This window comes from Quercus robur, chromosome 8, assembly GCF_932294415.1.
Source record: "Quercus robur chromosome 8, dhQueRobu3.1, whole genome shotgun sequence".
NCBI lineage: Eukaryota > Viridiplantae > Streptophyta > Magnoliopsida > Fagales > Fagaceae > Quercus > Quercus robur.
Window position 1 is genome coordinate 46,917,900 of NC_065541.1, and position 20,830 is coordinate 46,938,729.

Below are 20,830 nucleotides of genomic sequence, written 5' to 3' on the forward strand. Positions count from 1 at the left end.
AATTTGTAAGTTTTTTATGGTAAAATTGATAGTAATGTTGGCATTTTCAAAAAAAATAAATAAATAAATAATTAATTTCCTATGTTGCTTCCTCATGCCTCATTTAAATTTGAGAGCAATGTATTTCCTTCTCCCCCCACTTATGTCATATTAATTCAGAAACCCAAATGAATTGAGTTCACAATTTCACATAGCCATAAAGGCTGTAATGCCAGTGAAGCTAGCAACAACCCACCATAGACTAACAACCTGTATTTCTAGTTCGAGTTCTCGTTATTTTTTTTTTATTTTTTATTTTTAAAAGAAATTGATTTGGATTTAAGAGTTAACAGCTTCCTAATTCAAGGACAACCTATTTAAAGACATTATTACTAGGAGCAAGAATATCCATTCCATTGTTTACTAATTTTATCGATCACACAAAACCGTGTCTTAATTTTACTAGCCTGTTACCAGTTCTGAACTTTGATTTTTGCCAGCAATAATATTCAAAGGCTATCTATTCCAAGGGCAACCATACATACATATATCTATATATATAGGCTGCATAACTCAAATTTCTACCATCAAACAACCTCATATATCTCTTTAAGCAAAAATCTCTTCCTTTTTACAGCTCTATGTGAAAATAGAGAAAATGTCTTCCTCTTCCCAGGCTTCATTGAGGTTTTTGCTTTCCATCTTCATGAGTGTTGTTATGGTCACCTTCGCCAGCAATTTCTATAACGACGTTGATCTTACATGGGGTGATCACCGTGCGAACATACGCAACGGCGGCCAAATTCTCACGCTTTCTCTTGACCACGAATCTGGGTCTGGTTTCCAGTCCAAGAATGAGTACCTATTTGGAAGATTCGACATGCAAATGAAGCTAGTGCCTGGGGACTCAGCTGGCACTGTGACAACGTTATATGTGTGTAACTCTCTTTGCATTTCATTTGTCCTTTTTTTTTTCTAGGGCTTGGATAGCTAATATAATTCTAGGATATATATATAAACCCTGTCTGTCTGTCTATATACGTAACCTACTTTTCTTTATACAATTGAGATAGAATTTATATACAATATTTTGTGCACAACTCTTTTGCAAATAACACAAGCCTCTAATTATTAGATTTATGATTAATGCATGCAGTTATCTTCACAAGGAGGAGCCCACGATGAGATTGACTTCGAGTTCTTGGGGAACTTGTCTGGACAACCATATATACTAAGTACAAATATATATTCTCAAGGAAAAGGAGACAGGGAACAACAATTCTATCTATGGTTTGACCCCACAAAGAACTTCCACACTTACTCAGCCATTTGGAACCGCAGAAAGATAATGTAACATAAAATATTCACCTTCAATCTTTTCAAAACTTTCCGACTTCTCATTCTGATGATTAATTTTTAATATATATATGTGTGAATTCCTTTTTGCCTTTTTTCAGATTCCTAGTGGATAACATACCTATCAGAGTGTTCAGCAACTTGGAATCCATTGGTGTTCCATTTCCCAAAAGCCAACCAATGAGAGTTTACTCTACTATCTGGAATGGTGATAGCTGGGCTACAAGAGGAGGACTTGTGAAGATTGACTGGAGCAAAGCACCTTTCACAGCAACTTATAGAAACTACATTGCCAATGCTTGTGTTTGGACATCTGGGAAGCCATGTCGCAACAAGTCCATCAATGCAGCGGAAAACGTTTTCGCTGAGGATAAAGCAATACTTGGTCCTAAGGGCAGGGAAAGACTTAGATGGGTGCAAAAGAATTACATGATTTACAACTATTGCACTGATCTCAAACGATTCCCTAAAGGTCTACCACCAGAATGCAAGAGATAAAGCTTCCTGTAGAGAGTCAAAATCCGTGGATTAAAGTGCTTGTTTGTTTTATCTTAAAAACTCAATCTCATCATTTTTATACGTCGATTTATGTATAGATATAAGAAAAAAAATTTACAAAAAAATTTCACTCTTTTTTCCTTTTTTGAGTGTAATAATACTTGTAAAGTATTATCTATCAATAAAGTTGTTTTTTTTCTATAGTTTGCAACATGTTATTTAATGATAATGAAGAATGTTTATTCTTTGTCCTTAATAAATACAATAACAACTAAGTTTTAGTCTCAAAATTAATTATAGATTCGATTATATAGTCTCAACAACCTAATAAAAACAAGCAACAGGTATTTTTTTTTCTGTAACATATTCTATTTGAAGTCATGCTCTCTAAACCACTAGAGCTTGAGAATTGATTTCATCAGTTCCAATTAAAAATAAAAGCATAAGAGCTACCACTTATAATTAAGGCTATAAATGAACTAAACTGTTTATGAACAGCTTGAGCTCGGCTCAAGAAAAAACTTGTTTATGTTCGTTTATTTAGAAAATAAGTCAAATTTGAGCCTTAAGTTTAGACTCGATTATTAAACGAGCCAAACTCAAACAAAATAATGTGTTCGTAAACATGCTTGTGAATATAGGGGTTCGATTTAACTATATATAATATTATATTTTTATATGTATACTTGTCTAAAAATATATTTATATAGACTTAAAATTTGATTTATAAGTTTGTTAATAGGTTCATATAATATTATTTATGAATACATTGTCTAAAATTTGATTTTATATATACTTGTCTAAATAATTATTTATCGCTTATTAATATTATAATATAAACAGTCTATACATAATCAAAATTTATAAAATTGTGAAAAGGTAAAACATTTTAGCCATTGTAATGACAAAGTTTAGAGCCCAAGCCCGAACTGTATGGAATCTTGGTCCAAAAAGCCCAATACAATGAATTTTGTAGAGTATAGGTCAAAGAACTAGGTTTAAATGAGTTAAGCAATGGCTTGCATGGGATTAAGGAACAAACATACAAGAATAAAAGCTATTATGATCAAAGGGCCTTCTGTCTGAGGAGACTTGGAACTTTATTTATGAATACAGATCACCACATTAGGATTCTTTTGCATGCTACAGTATTATCCTCTCCTTTTTTTCGCCCCCTTCTTCATAGGGGCTTTTCTACGTTATATAAGCTCTTCCTGATCATCTGGGCCTTACACTTGTTGATCATCTGGACCCCCACTTGAGCACCCATCCCATCAGACACCCCTTTCAGTCCTTTGTGAGTTGCGGTAGCCAAGGCAACACTGTTCAGGGGTCTTCTCCACATTAATGCGACCAGAAAAGTAGCTGCAGTGCATTTAATGTAATGGTGGCAGCTTTTCCTTAGATATTTTGAGTTTTCTTCTCTTTCACGTGTTCAGGGGGCGTACTTCAACCGCTTAAATATACACTTGGTCCGGGTTTGCCGTGTCCGAGGAGAAGTTCCTCCTCAGACTTTCTTCATTTTGTCTCCCAATGATGAGACTTGTAAAGTAGATCACCTAAGTCATGTTTCTCTCCTCAGACTTATTAGTGTCCTCGAATAAGGCCCAAGGCCCAATACATTATTTTGGGCCACAGTTCCCACAATAGCCCCTTAAAACTCCGATTTTTCTCTCCCTCCGAGGAGAAAAGCGAGGTTTTGATTTTTTTGGAGAGATAAGATAAATTAATTTTTACTTCACACGTGCAGGAGTGGTTGCTTCTGACACGTCGTAGATTACGAGGCACTATTAATTGCTCCAGGTGGCCTTGTGTTCCCCACATCCAACGGCGAAGAGTAGATCCAACGGCTGGCATTCCTCCTAGAATTTTGAGCGGGAGCAACCTTTCCCCTCCTCTCCTACTATATAAAGCCTTGAAGAAACTCTTTTGCCTTTCTTTTTTTACGAACATCCAAGAACTTCAGAGAATTTCAGCGCCCAGTCTTTATAAAACGTACCAAACCTTTGAGTTTCCGTAGTCATTCCTATAAGAAGTTTTTCCTTAAGAAGATCTCTGAAAGCTTCAGAGATTATTGGACAAATACCTGTAAGTTCTCATTCCTTTATATTTCCCCATTTTCATCTTGGCATTCCTCCTCAGCCCTTCAGTTCATCTAGATGGGTAAATTCAAGCATTTAGTAGATACACCTGCTGCCATGGAGGCTTTAAGAGCTAGGTACCGCATTCTGCAGGGGGTGGTTTTGGAGTATTGTCCCCCGGACCGAGTACTGACCAATAGAAATGTGGGTGAAGTCGTCATTCCCATGATTGCTTTCATAGAGGGAGGAATGACGCTTCCCATGCGTAGGATCACCCGGGATTACTTGCTTAACCATAGGTTGACACCTAATCAGTGCACCCCCAACCTATTTAGGGTCTTGGGCAGCATAGATGCCCTGAACAAGCAGATGGGCTTAGGTCTCACATGGCACGACGTGGTTCACATGTACAAGTGCCACCATCTTGCCAAAGCGGGGTACTACCTTAAATCTCGGTCTGAGGTTGTTAGGCCAATCTCTTGTCTTCCTAAGTCCAATAAAGGTATGAAGGATGACTACCTGATTGCCTCGGGGGAATGGAGTGACGGTCTTCATTGTCCAACTTGGGCAGGAGATCTAGGTGCGGTACCTTTAGGATCAATCCCTTGGGAAGGGGATTTAACCCCTTAGTTTTATCCCTTTCACTTGGAAATTCAAACTTTTTTTTTTTAAAGAAGATATCTTTTTAACGATCTGACTACAATTCCCTTCTCGGCTATTTTGCAGATAGAGCCCACATTGCTCCTCAACTCAGCCATATAAACGTTCAAGCCCTCAACTACCTTCTGAGGTCAAAGATCTTTGTTCACGAGGATGGACAATTGCGTGCCGCTCACTTGATCTTGGGTTACGAGCCCTTGTCCCGCGCTTTTTTGGACGTCGGCCAATCAATAAAAGCTGGTAGTACGAGGTTATCTCGAATCGACGTATCGAAGCCGGGATTCTTGGCTCGAAGGGACCTTCCGCCGGTTACCTTGCCAATTCTTCAAAATCCTCAACTAGTTGCACAGCTACCTCCACAAGACAATCCCGGAGCTGCAACATTTGTTAAAGAGGAGACTGAGTCATCTCGTCTTTCACTAGAGGAGGAGATAGACAAGTTCTATTTTGAGGAGGATAACCCAAAAGCTCCCCTAATTGAACTCTTGAACGTCGAGGGCGAACCGGATAAAAACTCTGCAATTTGCGTTCCTCCTCTTGTTCTTGCCTGCTTAGACGATTCCTCCGACGAAGAGGTGGACAACATGGCCTCAAACAAAGGCAATAAAAGTTTGCGAGAGTTTATGGCCGCTCGGGGTAAAGGGCAAACCTCGAGGGCGCCTACTAAGTACCAAGCTCTCTCCAACCTTCCTCCTGCTCCTCCACAGGTCCCCGCCGACCTTGGCCTGAAAGTCAATCTCAACTTGAAGAAGAAGAGGTCGGTGAGTCCCTTGAGGAAGGCGAGGTGGGTCCTCGCCAGGGCGCAAAACAACAAAAAGTAACCCGAGAGCCTCGGGACAAAAGGGCTCCATCGATGAAGAGCCGAGATGAGCTGGAAAGGGCTGAAGTGCGCGTCCCACCGCGTACTTGGAGCCCTCGACTCGAGGTGGACGGAGCATCAATTCCCTACAATGCCTCAGTCCGAAAGTACCAAAAGGGGCCGAGCAGGGTACATCGCTAAAGCCCTGGAGCAACCCATGCTCCTTCCTAGGGACATGGAAGCTTACAGGCACTTTTCGCAGCATGAACTCTTCCTGTCTCTGAAGAGGGACCTTGCGATGGTAAGGCAACTTATCCTCTCACAAGCATAATTATTGAGCCATACTCTGCTCTAACTCATGTTATTTTGTGATTTTTGGATAGATTACTCAGCAGGTCTTTATGGCCGAGGAGTGATGTCTCAACGCTCGCAAGATGGCTGATGCTGAAGCCATCTCTCGTGCCGAGGTAGAGAACACACTAGGGGCCCTCAAGTAGGAGCAGCATGAACTGGTTGAGAAGTTCAAGGAGGTGGAGTCAGGCCGTAAGAGTGCTGAGGCTGGCCTGAAAAACATTGAGAAACAAGCAAAGGACCAACACCAGCTGCTGCATGTGACTGAGATCAACCTTGCCACCGAGAAACAAGCCATTCTGGATCTCAAAGCCGCGTTGCAGAAAGCTAAGGAAGAAGTCCAGCTAGCCAAGGAAGCAGCCAAGGCCGAGAAGAAGGTTGCTTATTAGCTTGGAATGGAGGAGACGGAAGCAAGGCTAACCGAGGAATTGTCAAAAGTATGTAGGGACTACTGCAGCATTACATGGGATAAGGCTCTCAATGCTGTGAGTGTCCCTGCAAATTTTTCTTGGAGGCTGCCCGAAAACGTCTTCTATCCTCCAGAGATCCAGGAGGTCCCTGCCGATGCCCCTGAAGCTTCTGAGCAGCCTACGGCTATCCCTAATGCCATCCCCGTAGCCAAAATTACTAAGGGCTCTAGCCAGGTCACCGTCCAAAGTGAAGATGCTGAGAGGGAGAAAGGCAAAGGGAAGAAACCCTCCTCCAAATCCAAGGATCCTTCTAAAGAGATAGTTACTGAGGCCGAGGGTCATGGGGTTGACCCAAAAGCTAAGGATGTTCCTCCTCCTCAGCCAGAGCAAAAAGTAGATCCCCCTACTGAGGCTTAGCACCTAGGGTTTTTCTCTTTCTCCTTTTTGTATCATTTTGAAGAGGAGTTGTATTATATTTTTGTTTTCAAAGATTTCTTATCCAATAGTATTGTATTTTCTTCGTTTCTTAATATAAATGCTCTTTCTTTCATTCTTTGTTCTTCCGCTTGATGTTGATTGGATTTTATCGCATTGTTCCAAGTCAATGTGACTGTGCCTTTTGTTGAAGTTTACAACAATATTTCACCAATACAACCAACTGTTAAGAGTAGGACTGTGCAATGAATTTTAGGCAGTGAAGGCTGCCATGCAAGACCTAGGTTCTGTTTAAAACTGGATAGATGCCACGAGTTATTAATTTCCCCTAAACCTGTGGTCCGAATAGCCATGTAGAACTTAGGTTCTGTTTAAAACTTGGATAGTAATAAGCCTGAAGATGCGTAGTTATCATGAAATATAGTGTAAGCAAAACTGCTTTTATTAATAATAATATCTTCTTAGGTTATTTACATTCCATGGGTGGGGTACAGCTTTCTCATCTAAAGTCTTCCAAATAATATGCACCTATTCCTGCTACTGAAGTGATGTGGTATGGGTCTTCCCAGTTGGGTCCCAACTTTCCCCAGGATGGGTTCTTGGCATTACCTAAAATTTTTCTCAGCAATAGGTCTCCCGGTCCTAGTGGTCGTAGTTTTACATTGGCATCATACCCCTGCTTGAGCTTCTGATGGTAATAGGCCAACTGGATCATTGCTTTTTCTCTTTTCTCCTCGATTAGATCTAAACTCCTTTCTAGCAGTTCGTCGTTGTTGCTTAGGGTAAAGGTGCCTGTTTTCAACGTTGGGAAGCTAGTCTCCAAAGGGAGTACAGCCACGGCCCCATAAGTCATAGAAAAAGGAGTCTCTCCCGTTGATCGTCGTGGCGTAGTTCGATAGGTCCATAAGACGTGTGGCAGTTCTTCCACCCATCTTCCTTTTGAATCATCCAATCTCTTTTTTATCCCATTAACTATGACCTTATTTACAGCCTCGGCTTGCCCGTTTCCTTAAAGATAGGCCGAAGTGGAATATCGGTTCGTAATTCCTAGGTCGCAGCAGTATTCCCTAAAGGTCTTACTATCAAATTGAAGGCCATTGTCCGAGATAAGGGTATGGGGAATTCCGAAGCATGTAATGATGTTCCTCCAGATGAATTTCTTTGCATCCACGTCCCTGATGTTGGCCAGGGGTTCAGCTTCGACCCATTTGGTGAAGTAGTCTGTACCGACCATCAAGTATCGCTTGTTTCCTGCTGCTTTCGGGAAAGGGCCTACAATATCCAGACCCCATTGAGCGAACAGCTAAGGACTGAAGAGGGGATTAAGGACTCCTACCGGTTGGTGGATATATGGGGCAAACCTCTGGCATGGGTCGCAATTCTTGACATATTCTTGGACCTCTTTCTGCATGCCCGGCCACCAGTACCCTTGAGTGAGGGGTCTGTGTGCCAGCGATCTTCCTCCTGTGTGACTCCCGCAAATTCCCTCATGCAATTCTTCGAGTAACATCTCTGATACTTCTGGGTGCACGCACAATAGATATGGCCCAGAATAGGAGCGCTTGTACAGCTTGTGATCCCCTGACAACCAGAACCGAGGAGTTTTTCTTCGTACTTTCTCGGCTTCTGATTTCTCTTCGGGCAATACATCATCCTTGAGAAAACTTACTATGGGATCCATCCAGCTCACACTCACTCTGACTTGATGGATTTGAACCATGTCCTTTTTTATTGCATCTACCTTGTACAAATCCGCGACGAGGATGATTCGAGATAAACCCTGCTCCGAGGACGTGGCAAGAGTGGCTAATGAATCCGCATGTGTGTTCCTACTTCTAGAGACGTGTGTCAAGTTGAAAAATTCAAAGTCCGACTGCAAGCACTTGACTGACCAAGTTATTCTTGCATTCTTACATCCCTAACTTCCAACTCGCCCCTCACCTGACCTACAACCAATCTGGAATCCGAGAACACTTCTAATGCCTTCCCCTCCCCCCCCATTTTCTGCACCATGGTCATTCCTTGCAATAAAGCCTCATACTCGGCTTCGTTGTTTGTAGCCGAAAACCCTAGTCTCAATGACTTTTCAATGGTAATCTTCTCGGGGGATATTAGAACCAACCCTACCTCGGATCCCCTTTGGTTTGCCGCGCCATCAACGTAGACTTTCCACCGTGAAGCTCCTTGTGCAAAGATTATGCCAACCGATTTTTCATCCATGTTTTCCTCCTCTGCTATGGCTTCTACTAGGGGTTCGGTAAATTCGGCTATTAAATCAACGAGAACTTGGCCCTTAACGGAGGTCCGAGGCATGTATTTAATATCGAAAGCCCCTAGGAGCGTGCTCCACATGGCAATTCTTCCTGTGTAATCGGTGCTCGGAAGTACCAACCTGAGGGGAAGTTGAGTTAGGACAATGACTGTGTGTGCCTGGAAATAGTGGGGGAGTTTCCGTGTAACATGCACTACTGCAAGAATTGTCTTCTCCAATGGTAAGTAACGCACCTCGGCCTCATGTAACGATTTACTCACATAGTAAACTGGCCGTTATACGCCGTTGTTAACCCGTATTAACACCAAGCTCACAGCGTGAGGGGCCACTGCTATGTAGGCGAACAGAACTTCGTCAGCCTCAAGGCTAGACATGATGGGTGGCCGTGACAGGTACTTTTTAAGTTGCCGAAAGGCTAAGGCACAGTCTTCGGATCACTCAAATCCCTTCCATTTGTTCATCAAGAGGTAGAAAGGACGGCACCGATCTACAGATCGGGAAATAAACCAATTCAATGCCGCGATCATTCCAGTGAGTTTCTGGACTTCTTTTGGGTTCTGAGGAGCTTGTAAATTATGAATTGCTTTGATTTGATCTGGGCTCACCTCAATTCCTCTGTGAGTTACCATGTTGCCCAAAAATTTGCCAGATCCGACACCAAATGAGCACTTAGAGGCATTGAAACGCAGTTTTTGTTTTCTTAAGATGCCAAAGATGACTTCGAGATCTCTCACATGCTCGGATACCACTTTACTTTTTACTACCATGTCGTCTATGTAGACTTCAATACTCTTGCCTAGTTGTGATTCAAACATTCTGGTCATCATCTTTTAGTAGGTAGACCCTGCATTCTTTAGACCGAAAGGCATCACTTTGTAGTGGTAGTTTCCGATAGGAGTCATGAATGCCGTTTTTTCCTGATCTCCCAAGGCTAGTGGTATTTGATGATAACCCTGGAAGGCATCCAAGAAGCTCATCCGAGGGTGGCCTACAGTTGCGTCTACCAACTGGTCTATCCAAGGCATCAGGAACGGGTCTTTTGGGCACGCCTTGTTCAAGTCTGTGAAATCTACGCAGACTCGCCACTTCCCAGTCTTCTTTTTTACCAGCACTGTATTCGCCAACCACTCGGGGTAAAATACTTCTTTGATAACCCCTACTTTTTTCAGCTTTGTTACTTCATCCTTAACAACGTCGGCATGCTCTTTTGATGGGCATCGGGATGGTTGCTTTTTGGGAATAGAGGATGGGTTAACGTTTAGGTAGTGGTAAATGAGATTCGGATCAACCCCTGGGGCATCGTAGGCATCCCATGCAAATATATCAACATTTTCCCTCAGAAACCCAATCAATTTCTCTCTCTCTCTCTCTCTCTCTCTCTCTCTCTCTCTCTCTCTCTCTCTCTCTCTCTCGGAGGGGTAGTTCCGAGCCTACTTGAAAGAATCTCTCTAGGTCGTTGTCAATAGTAACCCTTTCTAGACTTTCGCATTTTACCTTCTCGGCTGACTCATCAACGAGTATTGCCGAGGTGGCTGATTGATATAAGTCCTTTCTTATAGAGTCTAAGGATTCTGCATTGGATTGGCATGAAATGGTAGCCACCATGCATTGTCTAGCCATGGCTTGATTTCCTACAATCTCCTCTACTCAGCCTTCTGACGGATATTTTACCTTCTAGTGAAGTGTAGAAGAAACGGCTCCTAGGGCGTGGAGCCAAGGTCTGGCCACTATGGTTGTGTACGGTGAGTAGGCGTCGACCACAATGAAATCCACCTCCACCACGTCTGAACCGATCTGTATAGGCAGTCTGATCTATCCCCTTGGTGTAACAATCTTCCCTTCAAAACTTACCAAAGGAAAGTCATATGCTGTTAGGTCCTCGGGCTTTAGGTTCAGCCCCTTGTACAGATCAGGGTACATTACTTTCACATCACTGCCCTGGTCTACCAGTACTCTCTTCACGTTAAACCCCCCCAATCCTAAGTGTAACTACCAAAGCATCATCATGGGGTTGGATGGTTCCAATCTTATCCTCATCTGAGAATCCCAGCACAGGTGAAGCTCCCTTCTTAGACCTTTTGGATTCCCAATCATTGTCCTCGGTGGAAAACCGAGCCACAGACATTACCTTGGAGGGAAAAGAGCCGGTTCTTCCTGGAGCGGCAAGGATGACATTTATCGTACTCATGGGAGGTCTCAGAGATATGTCTCTCCGGGGTTCTTGGTTTACATGGCCCAGATGACTGCTGGAAGGATGTAAAAGGTACCGCAGTTTTTCTTCTCGGACCAACTGATCCAAGTGATTCCATAGGTTCCTGCAGTCTTCGGTGGTATGTCTCTGGTCTTGGTGGTCTTGACAATACAGACTCTGGTTATGTTTTGAGGAGTCTCCGGCCATTTTATTCGGCCACTTGAAGAATGGCTCATTCTTGACTTTCTCCAAAACCTGTTGTACCGGTTCTCTGAATACGACGTTAACCGTTTGCGTGTTGGTTGATCCAGATTGCCCTATAAAATCTCTTCTCGGATGGTTATTGTTGTATCATTCCAACCTGAAATCATTCCTCTTGTGAGGGATGATCTTCTCATTTCCTTTCCCTTGTAGTTGGTCCTCTTCCACCCTTTTGTATTTGTCAATCCGGTCCATAAGTTGATGAACGCTGGTAATAGGTTTGCCAGTTAGGGATTTCCTTAAACAATGCTCGGTGGGGAGACCGCTTTTGAACGTGCTGATGGCAACGTTGTCGTAATTACCGTCCATCTCGTTGTACATTTCCCAATATCTGTCTGAGTACGCTTTTAAAGTTTCCCTTTCGCGCATGGACAATGACAACAATGAATTCAGAGGTTGAGGAACCCTGCTATTCGTAATGAAACGAAAGCCAAAGGCTTGGGTGAGCTGCTTGTAGGAATCTATGGAGTTCGTTTTCAAGCTGTTGAACCACCTCATCGCCACGGGTCCTAGACTGGACGGGAAAACTTTGCACATCAAAGCCTCGTTTCGAGAATAGATGGTCATTCTTTGGTTAAACTGGCTCACATGCTCCATAGGGTCTGTTCGGCCATTATAAATGGTGAACGTAGGTTGGTGGAAACGCCGAGGTAGTCTAGCCCCTTCTATCTTGTGCGTGAAGGGTGACTTAGAGATCTGATCCAGAGCTTTATTCATGGCATCATTACCCAAGCCCTTACCAGATGGGCTCTTATGTCTCCGTCTATGACGCTGCTCTTTTTCATAAGAGAAGGTTTCGCTTGGGGGAGTTCTTGATCTCCACCTGTAACTGACGTCCTCCTCCTCATTAGAGGATATATCGAAATTGGAAGGGGACCGCCTTTGCTGTGTATGGCGTAATCTCCTTTTCAAGTCATGGATCTCTCGCTGCATGGCCTGACGATTGCTTTGTCTTTGGGATATGCGACTGCCTACTTGGGAATGGCTTTGGCTCGTTTGGGTAGTATGCACACTCCCCTCTTGATTCCTTTCATTGCCCTGATTTCGCTCAGGGTCAGGAGGATTACTTTGTCGTTGAGGCCCAATGGGTTCTGTCCATTAGGGATCGGTTTGGCGTGGGTTTTCTTGGTGTGGACTTGACCTTACTAGGGGTGTGCAAAACTTCACCGGAACCGACCCAACCGACCGCCGCTGACGACACCGTCCCGACTGTTGCGTCGACCGAATGAGCCGAGGCCGGCATTCGAACTTCGTCCTCCATTCCGATGCCGGTGCAGTGAAATCACCGAATTGACAAATCCGAAACCGAGCTGTGGCCGAACCGAACCGATACAAGATCTGTTCTGTCGTTCTGTTTTTTTTTTTTTAATGAAGCTGATAAACGACATCGTATGTATGGGTGTTATTAAAAAAAAAAAAAAAAAAAAAAGCAAAACGGTGCGTTTTATGCTAGGTTTTCAGATTCTCAGGGGTATATAAGTTCGTATGTTTCTCTCAGTATCTTTTAACTCTCTCTCTCGCTCTCGCCTCTCTACTCAAGTCTCGCCTGACGCAGAACACCGGTAAGCCGTAAGCTTCTTCGTGTTTTCAGTTTTGTAGTTTGTCTTCGTGTTTTACTGTTTTTTTCATTTTCATTTGTTTGGGAAAGCTGAAAGCAAGAATGATTTTATTGCCATTGCTGTGTGACTGTGTGACTGTGTCTCTCAAAGCAAAGCTTGTGTGAGTGTGACTGTGTCTGTATTGTGTCTTTCTATTTTGTGGGGGGTCCAAGTTGGACTAATGTGAGCTGCCTGAAAGTTTTATCATTCACGAAGCTGGATACACATTGTAATCATGTCCAACTCCAAGTAATATAATATTATATTAATATTATATATATATTATATATAATACACAGTGTAAGGTTGGCTGCTACACGAAGCTAGATACACAGTATATTCATGTCCAACTCCAAGTAATATAATATTATATTATATATTATATATAATACAGTAATACACAGTGTAAGGTTGGCTGTTTGAGAGTTTGTAGCATTATATATTATACACGGATGCTTATATATATAATAATATAATATAAACTATTAAGGTTGGCTTGGCTGTTTGGATCATTATGTGATCATTATGAAATGAAAAAATACATTATTTGGCATAGGTTTCTTGAACAAGTTGATATATTGATATTGGGCTTGAAAGCCCAATTTTTTTATTATTAAAAAAATTGTTTTTTTTTTAATATTTCAAACCGACCAAACCGGCTAAATTGTACCGCAAAAAACCGCACCGCTATAGGTCGGAAAACCGACCCTAGACGGTGTGCATCGGTTTCAATTATGAAAAAACCGATCTTTATCGGTTCGGTAATAAATTTGGAAAACAACCGCCCTTACCGAACCGCACACACCTCTAGACCTTACCATGTTTAACCATCGCACTCACTAACACCCAAGTTCTTTCCCACAGACAGCGCCAATTTTAAGGACAAAGTTTGGAGTCTAAGCCCGAACTGTATGGAATCCTGGTCCAAAAAGTCCAATACAATGAATTTTGTAAAGTATGGGTCAAAGAACTAGGTTTAGATGAGTTGAGCAATGGCTTACATGGGATTAAGGAACAAATATACAAGAATAAAAGCTATTATGATCAAAGGACCTTCTGTCCGAGGAGACTTGGAATTTTATTTATGAATACAGATCACTACATTAGGGTTCTTTTGCATGCTACAGTATTATCCTCTCCTTTTTTTTGCCCCCTTCTTCATGGGGGCTTCTCTACGTTATATAGGCTCTTCCTGATCATCTGGACCTTACACTTGTTGATCATCTGGACCCCCACTTGAGCACCCATCCCATCAGACACCCCTTTCAGTCCTTTGTGAGTTGCGGTAGCCAAGGCAACACTGTTCAGGGGTCTTCTCCACATTAATGCGACCAGAAAAGTAGCTGCAGTGCATTTAATATAATGGTGGCAGCTTTTCCTTAGATATTTTGAGTTTTCTTCTCTTTCACGTGTTCAGGGGGCGTACTTCAACCGCTTAAATATACACTTGGTCCGGGTTTGCCATGTCCGAGGAGAAGTTCCTCCTCGGACTTTCTTCCTTTTGTCTCCCAATGATGAGGCTTGTAAAGTAGATCACCTAAGTCATGTTTCTTTCCTCAGACTTATTAGTGTCCTCGGATAAGGCCCAAGGCCCAATACATTATTTTGGGCCACAGTCCCCACAGCCATGGTTTCATACTATATAGGAAAAGAATAAATAAATTAGGTAGCTCGTGAACAAGTTCGATCTTTCTTGACAAGAAAGTGAGTCAAACTTGAACATAAAATCTTGTATGATAATAAGCTTGCGCTCAGCTCATGTTCGAAAAAACAATAAATGAACAAACTTGAAAATTTAATACTCGGTTCTGCTCAAATCCTTTATAAGCCTACTTATAATCCAAAAATCTAGTGACGTCCCAAAACTAATCCAAAAATCTATTGACATCCCAAAACAGGAGCACAGTTCTATTTCAGTCTACACTCACCGTATTGGAGTGGAATGTGAGACTACGAGGTTGAAGAAGTATAATTAGCATTATAAGTAGAAGTCCTTTAAAAAAATTAAAAAAACCTTAAAGGAATAAAAAGTACACTATTAACTTAGCATTGCCAAGAATCAAGTACACGGCACCTAAAAAATATTTTGTAGTGATAAGTTGATTACTTATGTTTTGTTATTTCCATTTTCTTATTATATGAAAATTTTTCTAAGCTTGTGTATAATTTTTTAAAACTTACACCTTTTTTTTAGGTACTTGTAATTTTTCCAATTTTCGACAAAATACTGATCCAAACACACAAAGAATTGCTAGGTGTTTGGAATAAAAATACACGCTTGTACCTAAAAATAAATGATGTCCAGCTCTAATTAAAAGGCTGTAATATGCTAAATAAAATCCCCAAAAAAAAAAAATCACTCACTATCATTATGCTAATGGGAAACTGCATAGAACATCAGTATTTATATTCTTAATTTTTTTTAATAAAAAGTTAGAAATATATTCTTAAATTTAAATAAAATAACATAGGCTAAGTGCAACCAGCATACATCGTTCCAGCAGGGGTAGGACCAAGTATATGTATATCACCACCAAACGCGTATATCATCTTTTCAGTTCAAAAATTGCGGGGGGACTCAACTTTGCCAGCTCTATGCAGCCTGTTTGGTACTCCAACCACCATGCCCTCTTTCACACACCCTGGTCTGGTGTTCCTTTCTGTCAACGGATTATAGCTTTGAATTTCCTTTAGTTGACTGATTATAGTTTTGAATACGTGATCAATTATATACGATAAATTACCAATTATTCCAAAAGCTTAAACTATTAGAAAATTGGATAAATTTGTTACTTATAAAACTTTGTAAAACAGTTTGTATGTAATAACACTACTCTTAAACAATTGTAAATTTAATATTTTAACCATAATTCTAATGTGTGAGCCTAAACTCTTTTTTAATAAGTGAAGCTTTTTAACATTTTAAATTAGAAGTAGAGTGTTGATTTGTGGGGAAAGTGAGAGATAAATTGAAGGCCATGATTGAACTCAAAATATCATATTCTTTACCGTGATAAATTACAAATTATTTCAAAAACTTAAAATAATAAGAAATTATGAATTTAATAATAATTCTATCGCTAAAATATCCCATCTCAACCATCACACCAACTTCCTGGTTTCCTATGCTTCTTCTTCTTTATTTCATCATTATGCAAACCTGTCTCCAGTTTTGAGCTGACTTTTGCCAAAGCGCCTTTAGTTTAATTGATAACAACCTGGCTTTGCCAGCACTACTCGACGGCTTAAAGCTCCAATTGCACCTATATATAGGCTTCAAACTTGAACTAGTTTCATCACAACCTCATCTCTCTCACAAGCAACTTATCTCCTCCTCTCTAGAGCTCTTAAAGTGACAACAATGTCTACTACAACCTCTTCTTCTCTCCAAGTTTCATTGCTGCTTTCGTTGTTCATTCTTACTTCTCTAGTGGCTGTCTCAGCTGGCAACTTCTATCAAGACTTTGACATCACTTGGGGAGATAACCGTGCTAAGATACTTAATGGAGGCAATCTTCTTACTCTTTCCCTAGATAAGATTTCCGGCTCAGGTTTCCAGTCCAAGAATGAGTACCTATTTGGAAGGATTGACATGCAAATCAAGCTCGTAGCTGGTAATTCAGCAGGCACTGTCACTGCTTATTACGTAAGTCTGGCTTCCTCTTCAACATCACTTAGTTCCAAATTTGTGAAGTGTTTTCAAATCGCACTATTTCAAAGTACATTTCACATTTACCTACGATAACTTTTTCAAACAATCCTAATCAAAAAGTTGAGAAATAAGTTGTATCAAGCAAACACTAACCCTATTATTTAAGGTTTCATAGCTCATTTTATTGAACTTCTTTGCAGTTATCTTCTCAAGGACCTACACACGATGAGATTGACTTCGAGTTCTTGGGAAACGTGTCTGGGGATCCATATATACTCCATACCAATGTGTTCTCACAGGGAAAAGGCAATAGGGAGCAACAATTCTATCTCTGGTTTGATCCCACAATGGCATTCCACACATACTCCATCGTCTGGAACACTCAACGCATCATGTAATATATAATAGACACTATATCCATTAAACTTTCATATAACTTCATTTAGAATGAGTAAATTAATAATATATTTGCAACTTCTTGCTTTCCAGGTTCTTGGTGGATAACATTCCTATAAGAGTGTTTAACAACTTGGAATCAATTGGTATTCCATTTCCCAAAAGCCAACCCATGAGGATTTACTCAAGCCTCTGGAATGCTGATGACTGGGCAACAAGAGGTGGGCTTGTAAAGACTGACTGGACAAAAGCTCCATTTACAGCTTCTTACAGAAACTTCAAAGCCAATGCTTGTGTTTGGTCCTCGGAGTCATCCTGTGTCTCCTTGTCCACCAATTCTTTGCAGACCAGTGAATGGAAGAATCGAGCTCCTAATGCAGCTGAAAGGAACAGAATCAGATGGGTGCAACAGAAGTACATGATTTACAACTATTGCAATGACTTTAAACGTTTCCCTCAAGGTCTCCCAGCCGAATGCAAGCGATCAAGGTTCCTCTAGAGAGGCTAAATTGGCCTGTATATTCAATTGTTGATTCCTCTGTATCAATATGAATTCTTTATTCTTTGTGCAAAAATATGTTGTAAGCAAAATAAATCAGTTTTTTTTTTTTTTTAATGAAAGGAAAATAAATCAGTTGTGACCAATTCTAAAGCAAAGCTTCGATTCGATTCTGAAGATGTCAAAAGGGAGATGAAGAAGGAGATAGAAAAGCACATGGCACAACATGTAGTGCCCTGAGAAGTTCTTATTGCATCATCAAAAGTGACATTTGATTATTGAACTTAAGCCATGATTACAGATTGAGAACTAGAGAAGATTATAGCACAGGACACTATCCAGTTCTCTCTCTACCAGGCAAACCTAGAGAAGAACAATGAAAAACAAAATCAAGAACAGGAAAAATAGAATAAACCTCAGTATCCGTGCTTAGGATTGCTTGGAATTAGGCTATTAGTACCAAGTAGGATAAAAACTTCAATAAAGCTACGCCATCATATTTTAATAATTTTAAAATAAAGTTTAAGTCGCAAGCTATATATTAACGATAAATAAAATAATAATAATGTTAATGATGTGCTCAAATGAGAAGTAGTAAATGCATTTTAATTAGAATTTTTTGTAAAAATACTTTACCTATATCACTACTCTAAATTTTAAAATTTTAGGAATCAAGTTCAACACCTAATATTAGTTGAAGTCAATGCATTGGATGCCCTACGTCATTAAGTTGAATTTAATATTTCAAATGATGCTTTTATATATTGTCCAAAAATATAAAGCAAATTGCCACATATATCAAGAAAAATGTACACAATCATTAGTAATCTTGCATACAAACTACCAAATTATTTGACAAGTATATTTTTCTTTACAAAATTTGTATTACAATTCATAATTGAATATTTATTATCTTTGAACTTATGTTCTTAAAACACTCATTTACATTTAAAATATAACTGTTTGCATACTCTCTCTTTTTTTAGGAAAGTGTTTTCATACTCTGTATCTCTTGTCATGCATATCTTTTTTTTCTTTTCTTTTTTATAAATTCCCTATTGAACATCATGGTAGAAAATTTTTCTTTGTACACACAAATTTCACACTAATAAATCACACATTCTTGAAAATATGTAACAAATAATCAATTTGTGTTGATATATGTTAGATTTCTCTGTATGATCATTTACAAGAAGAGCATACAATGAATTCCTCTTATTCAATCTTTGCATCACTTTAAGATCCAAAGGGCTATAAACTTGATCTTGAATCCTGCTTTAATGTTTCCGAGGTTGAATGTGTATCTTGAAGTAATTGCTTTAATATTGAGGTCTGCTAACTTGATTTGAAATTAAATCAAATGAAAATTGAAGGAAAAATTCCTATTTTGATTTGAAGTATATAGGAATATGCTTTGATTTTGAATGATCAAAATTTTCTTTTGGGCTTAGAGATGATTCTCAAAATGCCAATATTTTTTTTTTCCTCTCTCTCTCTTAGTGTACGTGTGTGTTTTTCTTATATAAGAAATCTCTATTTATAAACAACTATTTATAAACAAGTTAAGGGCACTTTATATAGAATTTTCCAATATTTAATGAGATTTAATAATGAATTTTGAATTAGAATTTGGTCTTGCACTTTTTTTTTTCTTTTTCTTTTCTTTTCTTTTTTTCTTTTTTTTTTTTCTGAATTTGGTCTTGGATTTAATTAAAACTTTCTATGTAAATCTCATACCACTATATGGCTTCAACTGGCTTGTGACACGTATCATTTTTGTGAGTTCAGGACAATGCAAGGGACTTGACATGTGTCTAAATTTTATTTGCTTAAATTTGTTGACTAAGACCAACTATCAACATTATCACACTTGGGTACTGACTTGAAAAAAAACATATCGATCACAATCAATCCGACACGGCTGTCAACGTCATGCAAATTGCACGTCTACAGAACGCAAATCTAACTTTAGTATAAACACCTTCTTTTTTTTTTTTTCTTTTTTTTTTTTAAAGTTTATTATAAACAGATCAGTAAATTGTTCATCCTAGATTTTTCATTTCTTTTTCTTTTTTTTTTTTAAGAAAAGAAACATTAAATTTAGTCAATATTATCTTATTCGTTTACTTGAAAGTTATCTTGCATATTGTTTAGATTCATCCTTCAAATGACTTTTTCTTCGACACAATTAAAAAATGGCTCAGGCGGAGCAAACAGCAAAACTATTTCTAGAAATCTAGTAATTTCAGTTTCAGTTAAAATGACCAGCATATAAGAGAGATGACTTTAACCTTGCTTGGTGACTAATTAATAATACACTATTTGCAGATCCGCGCATTACGCGTGATAATTTTTGAAATAAAATATTATTTTAGTCCCTAGACTTTATAAAGAGTTTTTTTTAATAGTTATATCATATTTTTCATAATTTTGTCTATAATATTATTTACCATTATCGTATATTTATTGGTTGATAATTTGTATAACATAGACATTAAATAAGATGTAGAACTATTCATTAAATTTTTTTTAAGTCATTATGAAGATTATGATTGTATATATATATATATATATATATATATAACTTCCCTAGTTAGAGTTTGATTAGTTTTAAGTTTAAATTTTGTATTATTATATTTAATTGTTAATTATTGATTTAATAAAGTGAATGTAATAGTTGATTTTACTGCACTAAAAAGTTTTCAATGTCTTTTATATAGCCATCTCTATTTTATTTTTTATTCCTCTTGACCACCTTTTTATTTTCCAAATAATGGTTATTACTTGACGTTTGATTTCATTTCTTTTTTTCTTCCCTTGTTTGTTGTAAATTTTATGGCTATCAGTAAAAAATAAATATCATGGATGGCTTAAATAGTTATAAATGTAGTTACGTTAGTGGTATGTTAAAGGTTTTTTTTTTTTTTGATGAATTTTCAAGGAAATATAAAAGGCATTTCTCTAGTTTGGTCTCAATTAATTAAGATATCCATAATATATTAACGAAAATAATAATGAGCCTTAAATTTTTTTTTAATGTATGAAGTGGTTAGGTTATTGGCATGTCAAAGGTTTTATAAAAAAAATTAAAAATAATTCCAAGGAAATGTAAAAGGCCTTTTTTAGAAAAAAGAAATTGTGACTTTTTGAATTGTAGAAATATGACTGCTTTAATTACCTTGTTTATAGATTTCATTATTAAGTTATAAACATCTAAATTAAAGTAGATGAATATATAAATGTAAAATTATATGTAAAGTTACAACTGCACAAGATAAATATGTATAGATAATTTTTTTATTTTAATTCATGAATCATTATTTCATTGTTTACTTATAAATATCTAAATTAAAGTTTTTTTTAAAAAAAATCTAAATTAAAATAGATGAATA

The 20,830-nt window shown here is 38.8% G+C and overlaps 3 protein-coding genes across 3 annotated transcripts; 2 read left to right on the forward strand and 1 right to left on the reverse strand.

The window, feature by feature from the left end:
- The first annotated feature begins 629 nt into the window (after positions 1-629).
- Positions 630-1,833, forward strand: LOC126694007 (xyloglucan endotransglucosylase protein 1-like). Its single transcript, XM_050390038.1, has 3 exons — positions 630-913; positions 1,136-1,329; positions 1,437-1,833. Exons 1-3 carry the CDS (start codon positions 638-640, stop codon positions 1,831-1,833), a joined length of 867 nt encoding a protein of 288 aa, XP_050245995.1. The 5' UTR covers positions 630-637.
- Positions 1,834-11,383: 9,550 nt separating this feature from the next.
- On the reverse strand, positions 11,384-12,226 carry LOC126696383 (uncharacterized). The gene has a single exon (XM_050393136.1). The coding sequence runs from the start codon at positions 12,224-12,226 to the stop codon at positions 11,384-11,386; it is 843 nt and encodes a 280-aa protein (XP_050249093.1).
- A 3,947-nt stretch (positions 12,227-16,173) lies between these two features.
- LOC126696698 (xyloglucan endotransglucosylase protein 1-like) lies at positions 16,174-17,596 on the forward strand. Its single transcript, XM_050393382.1, has 3 exons — positions 16,174-16,537; positions 16,744-16,937; positions 17,033-17,596. Exons 1-3 carry the CDS (start codon positions 16,253-16,255, stop codon positions 17,436-17,438), a joined length of 885 nt encoding a protein of 294 aa, XP_050249339.1. The 5' UTR covers positions 16,174-16,252; the 3' UTR covers positions 17,439-17,596.
- The last annotated feature ends 3,234 nt before the right edge of the window (positions 17,597-20,830 follow it).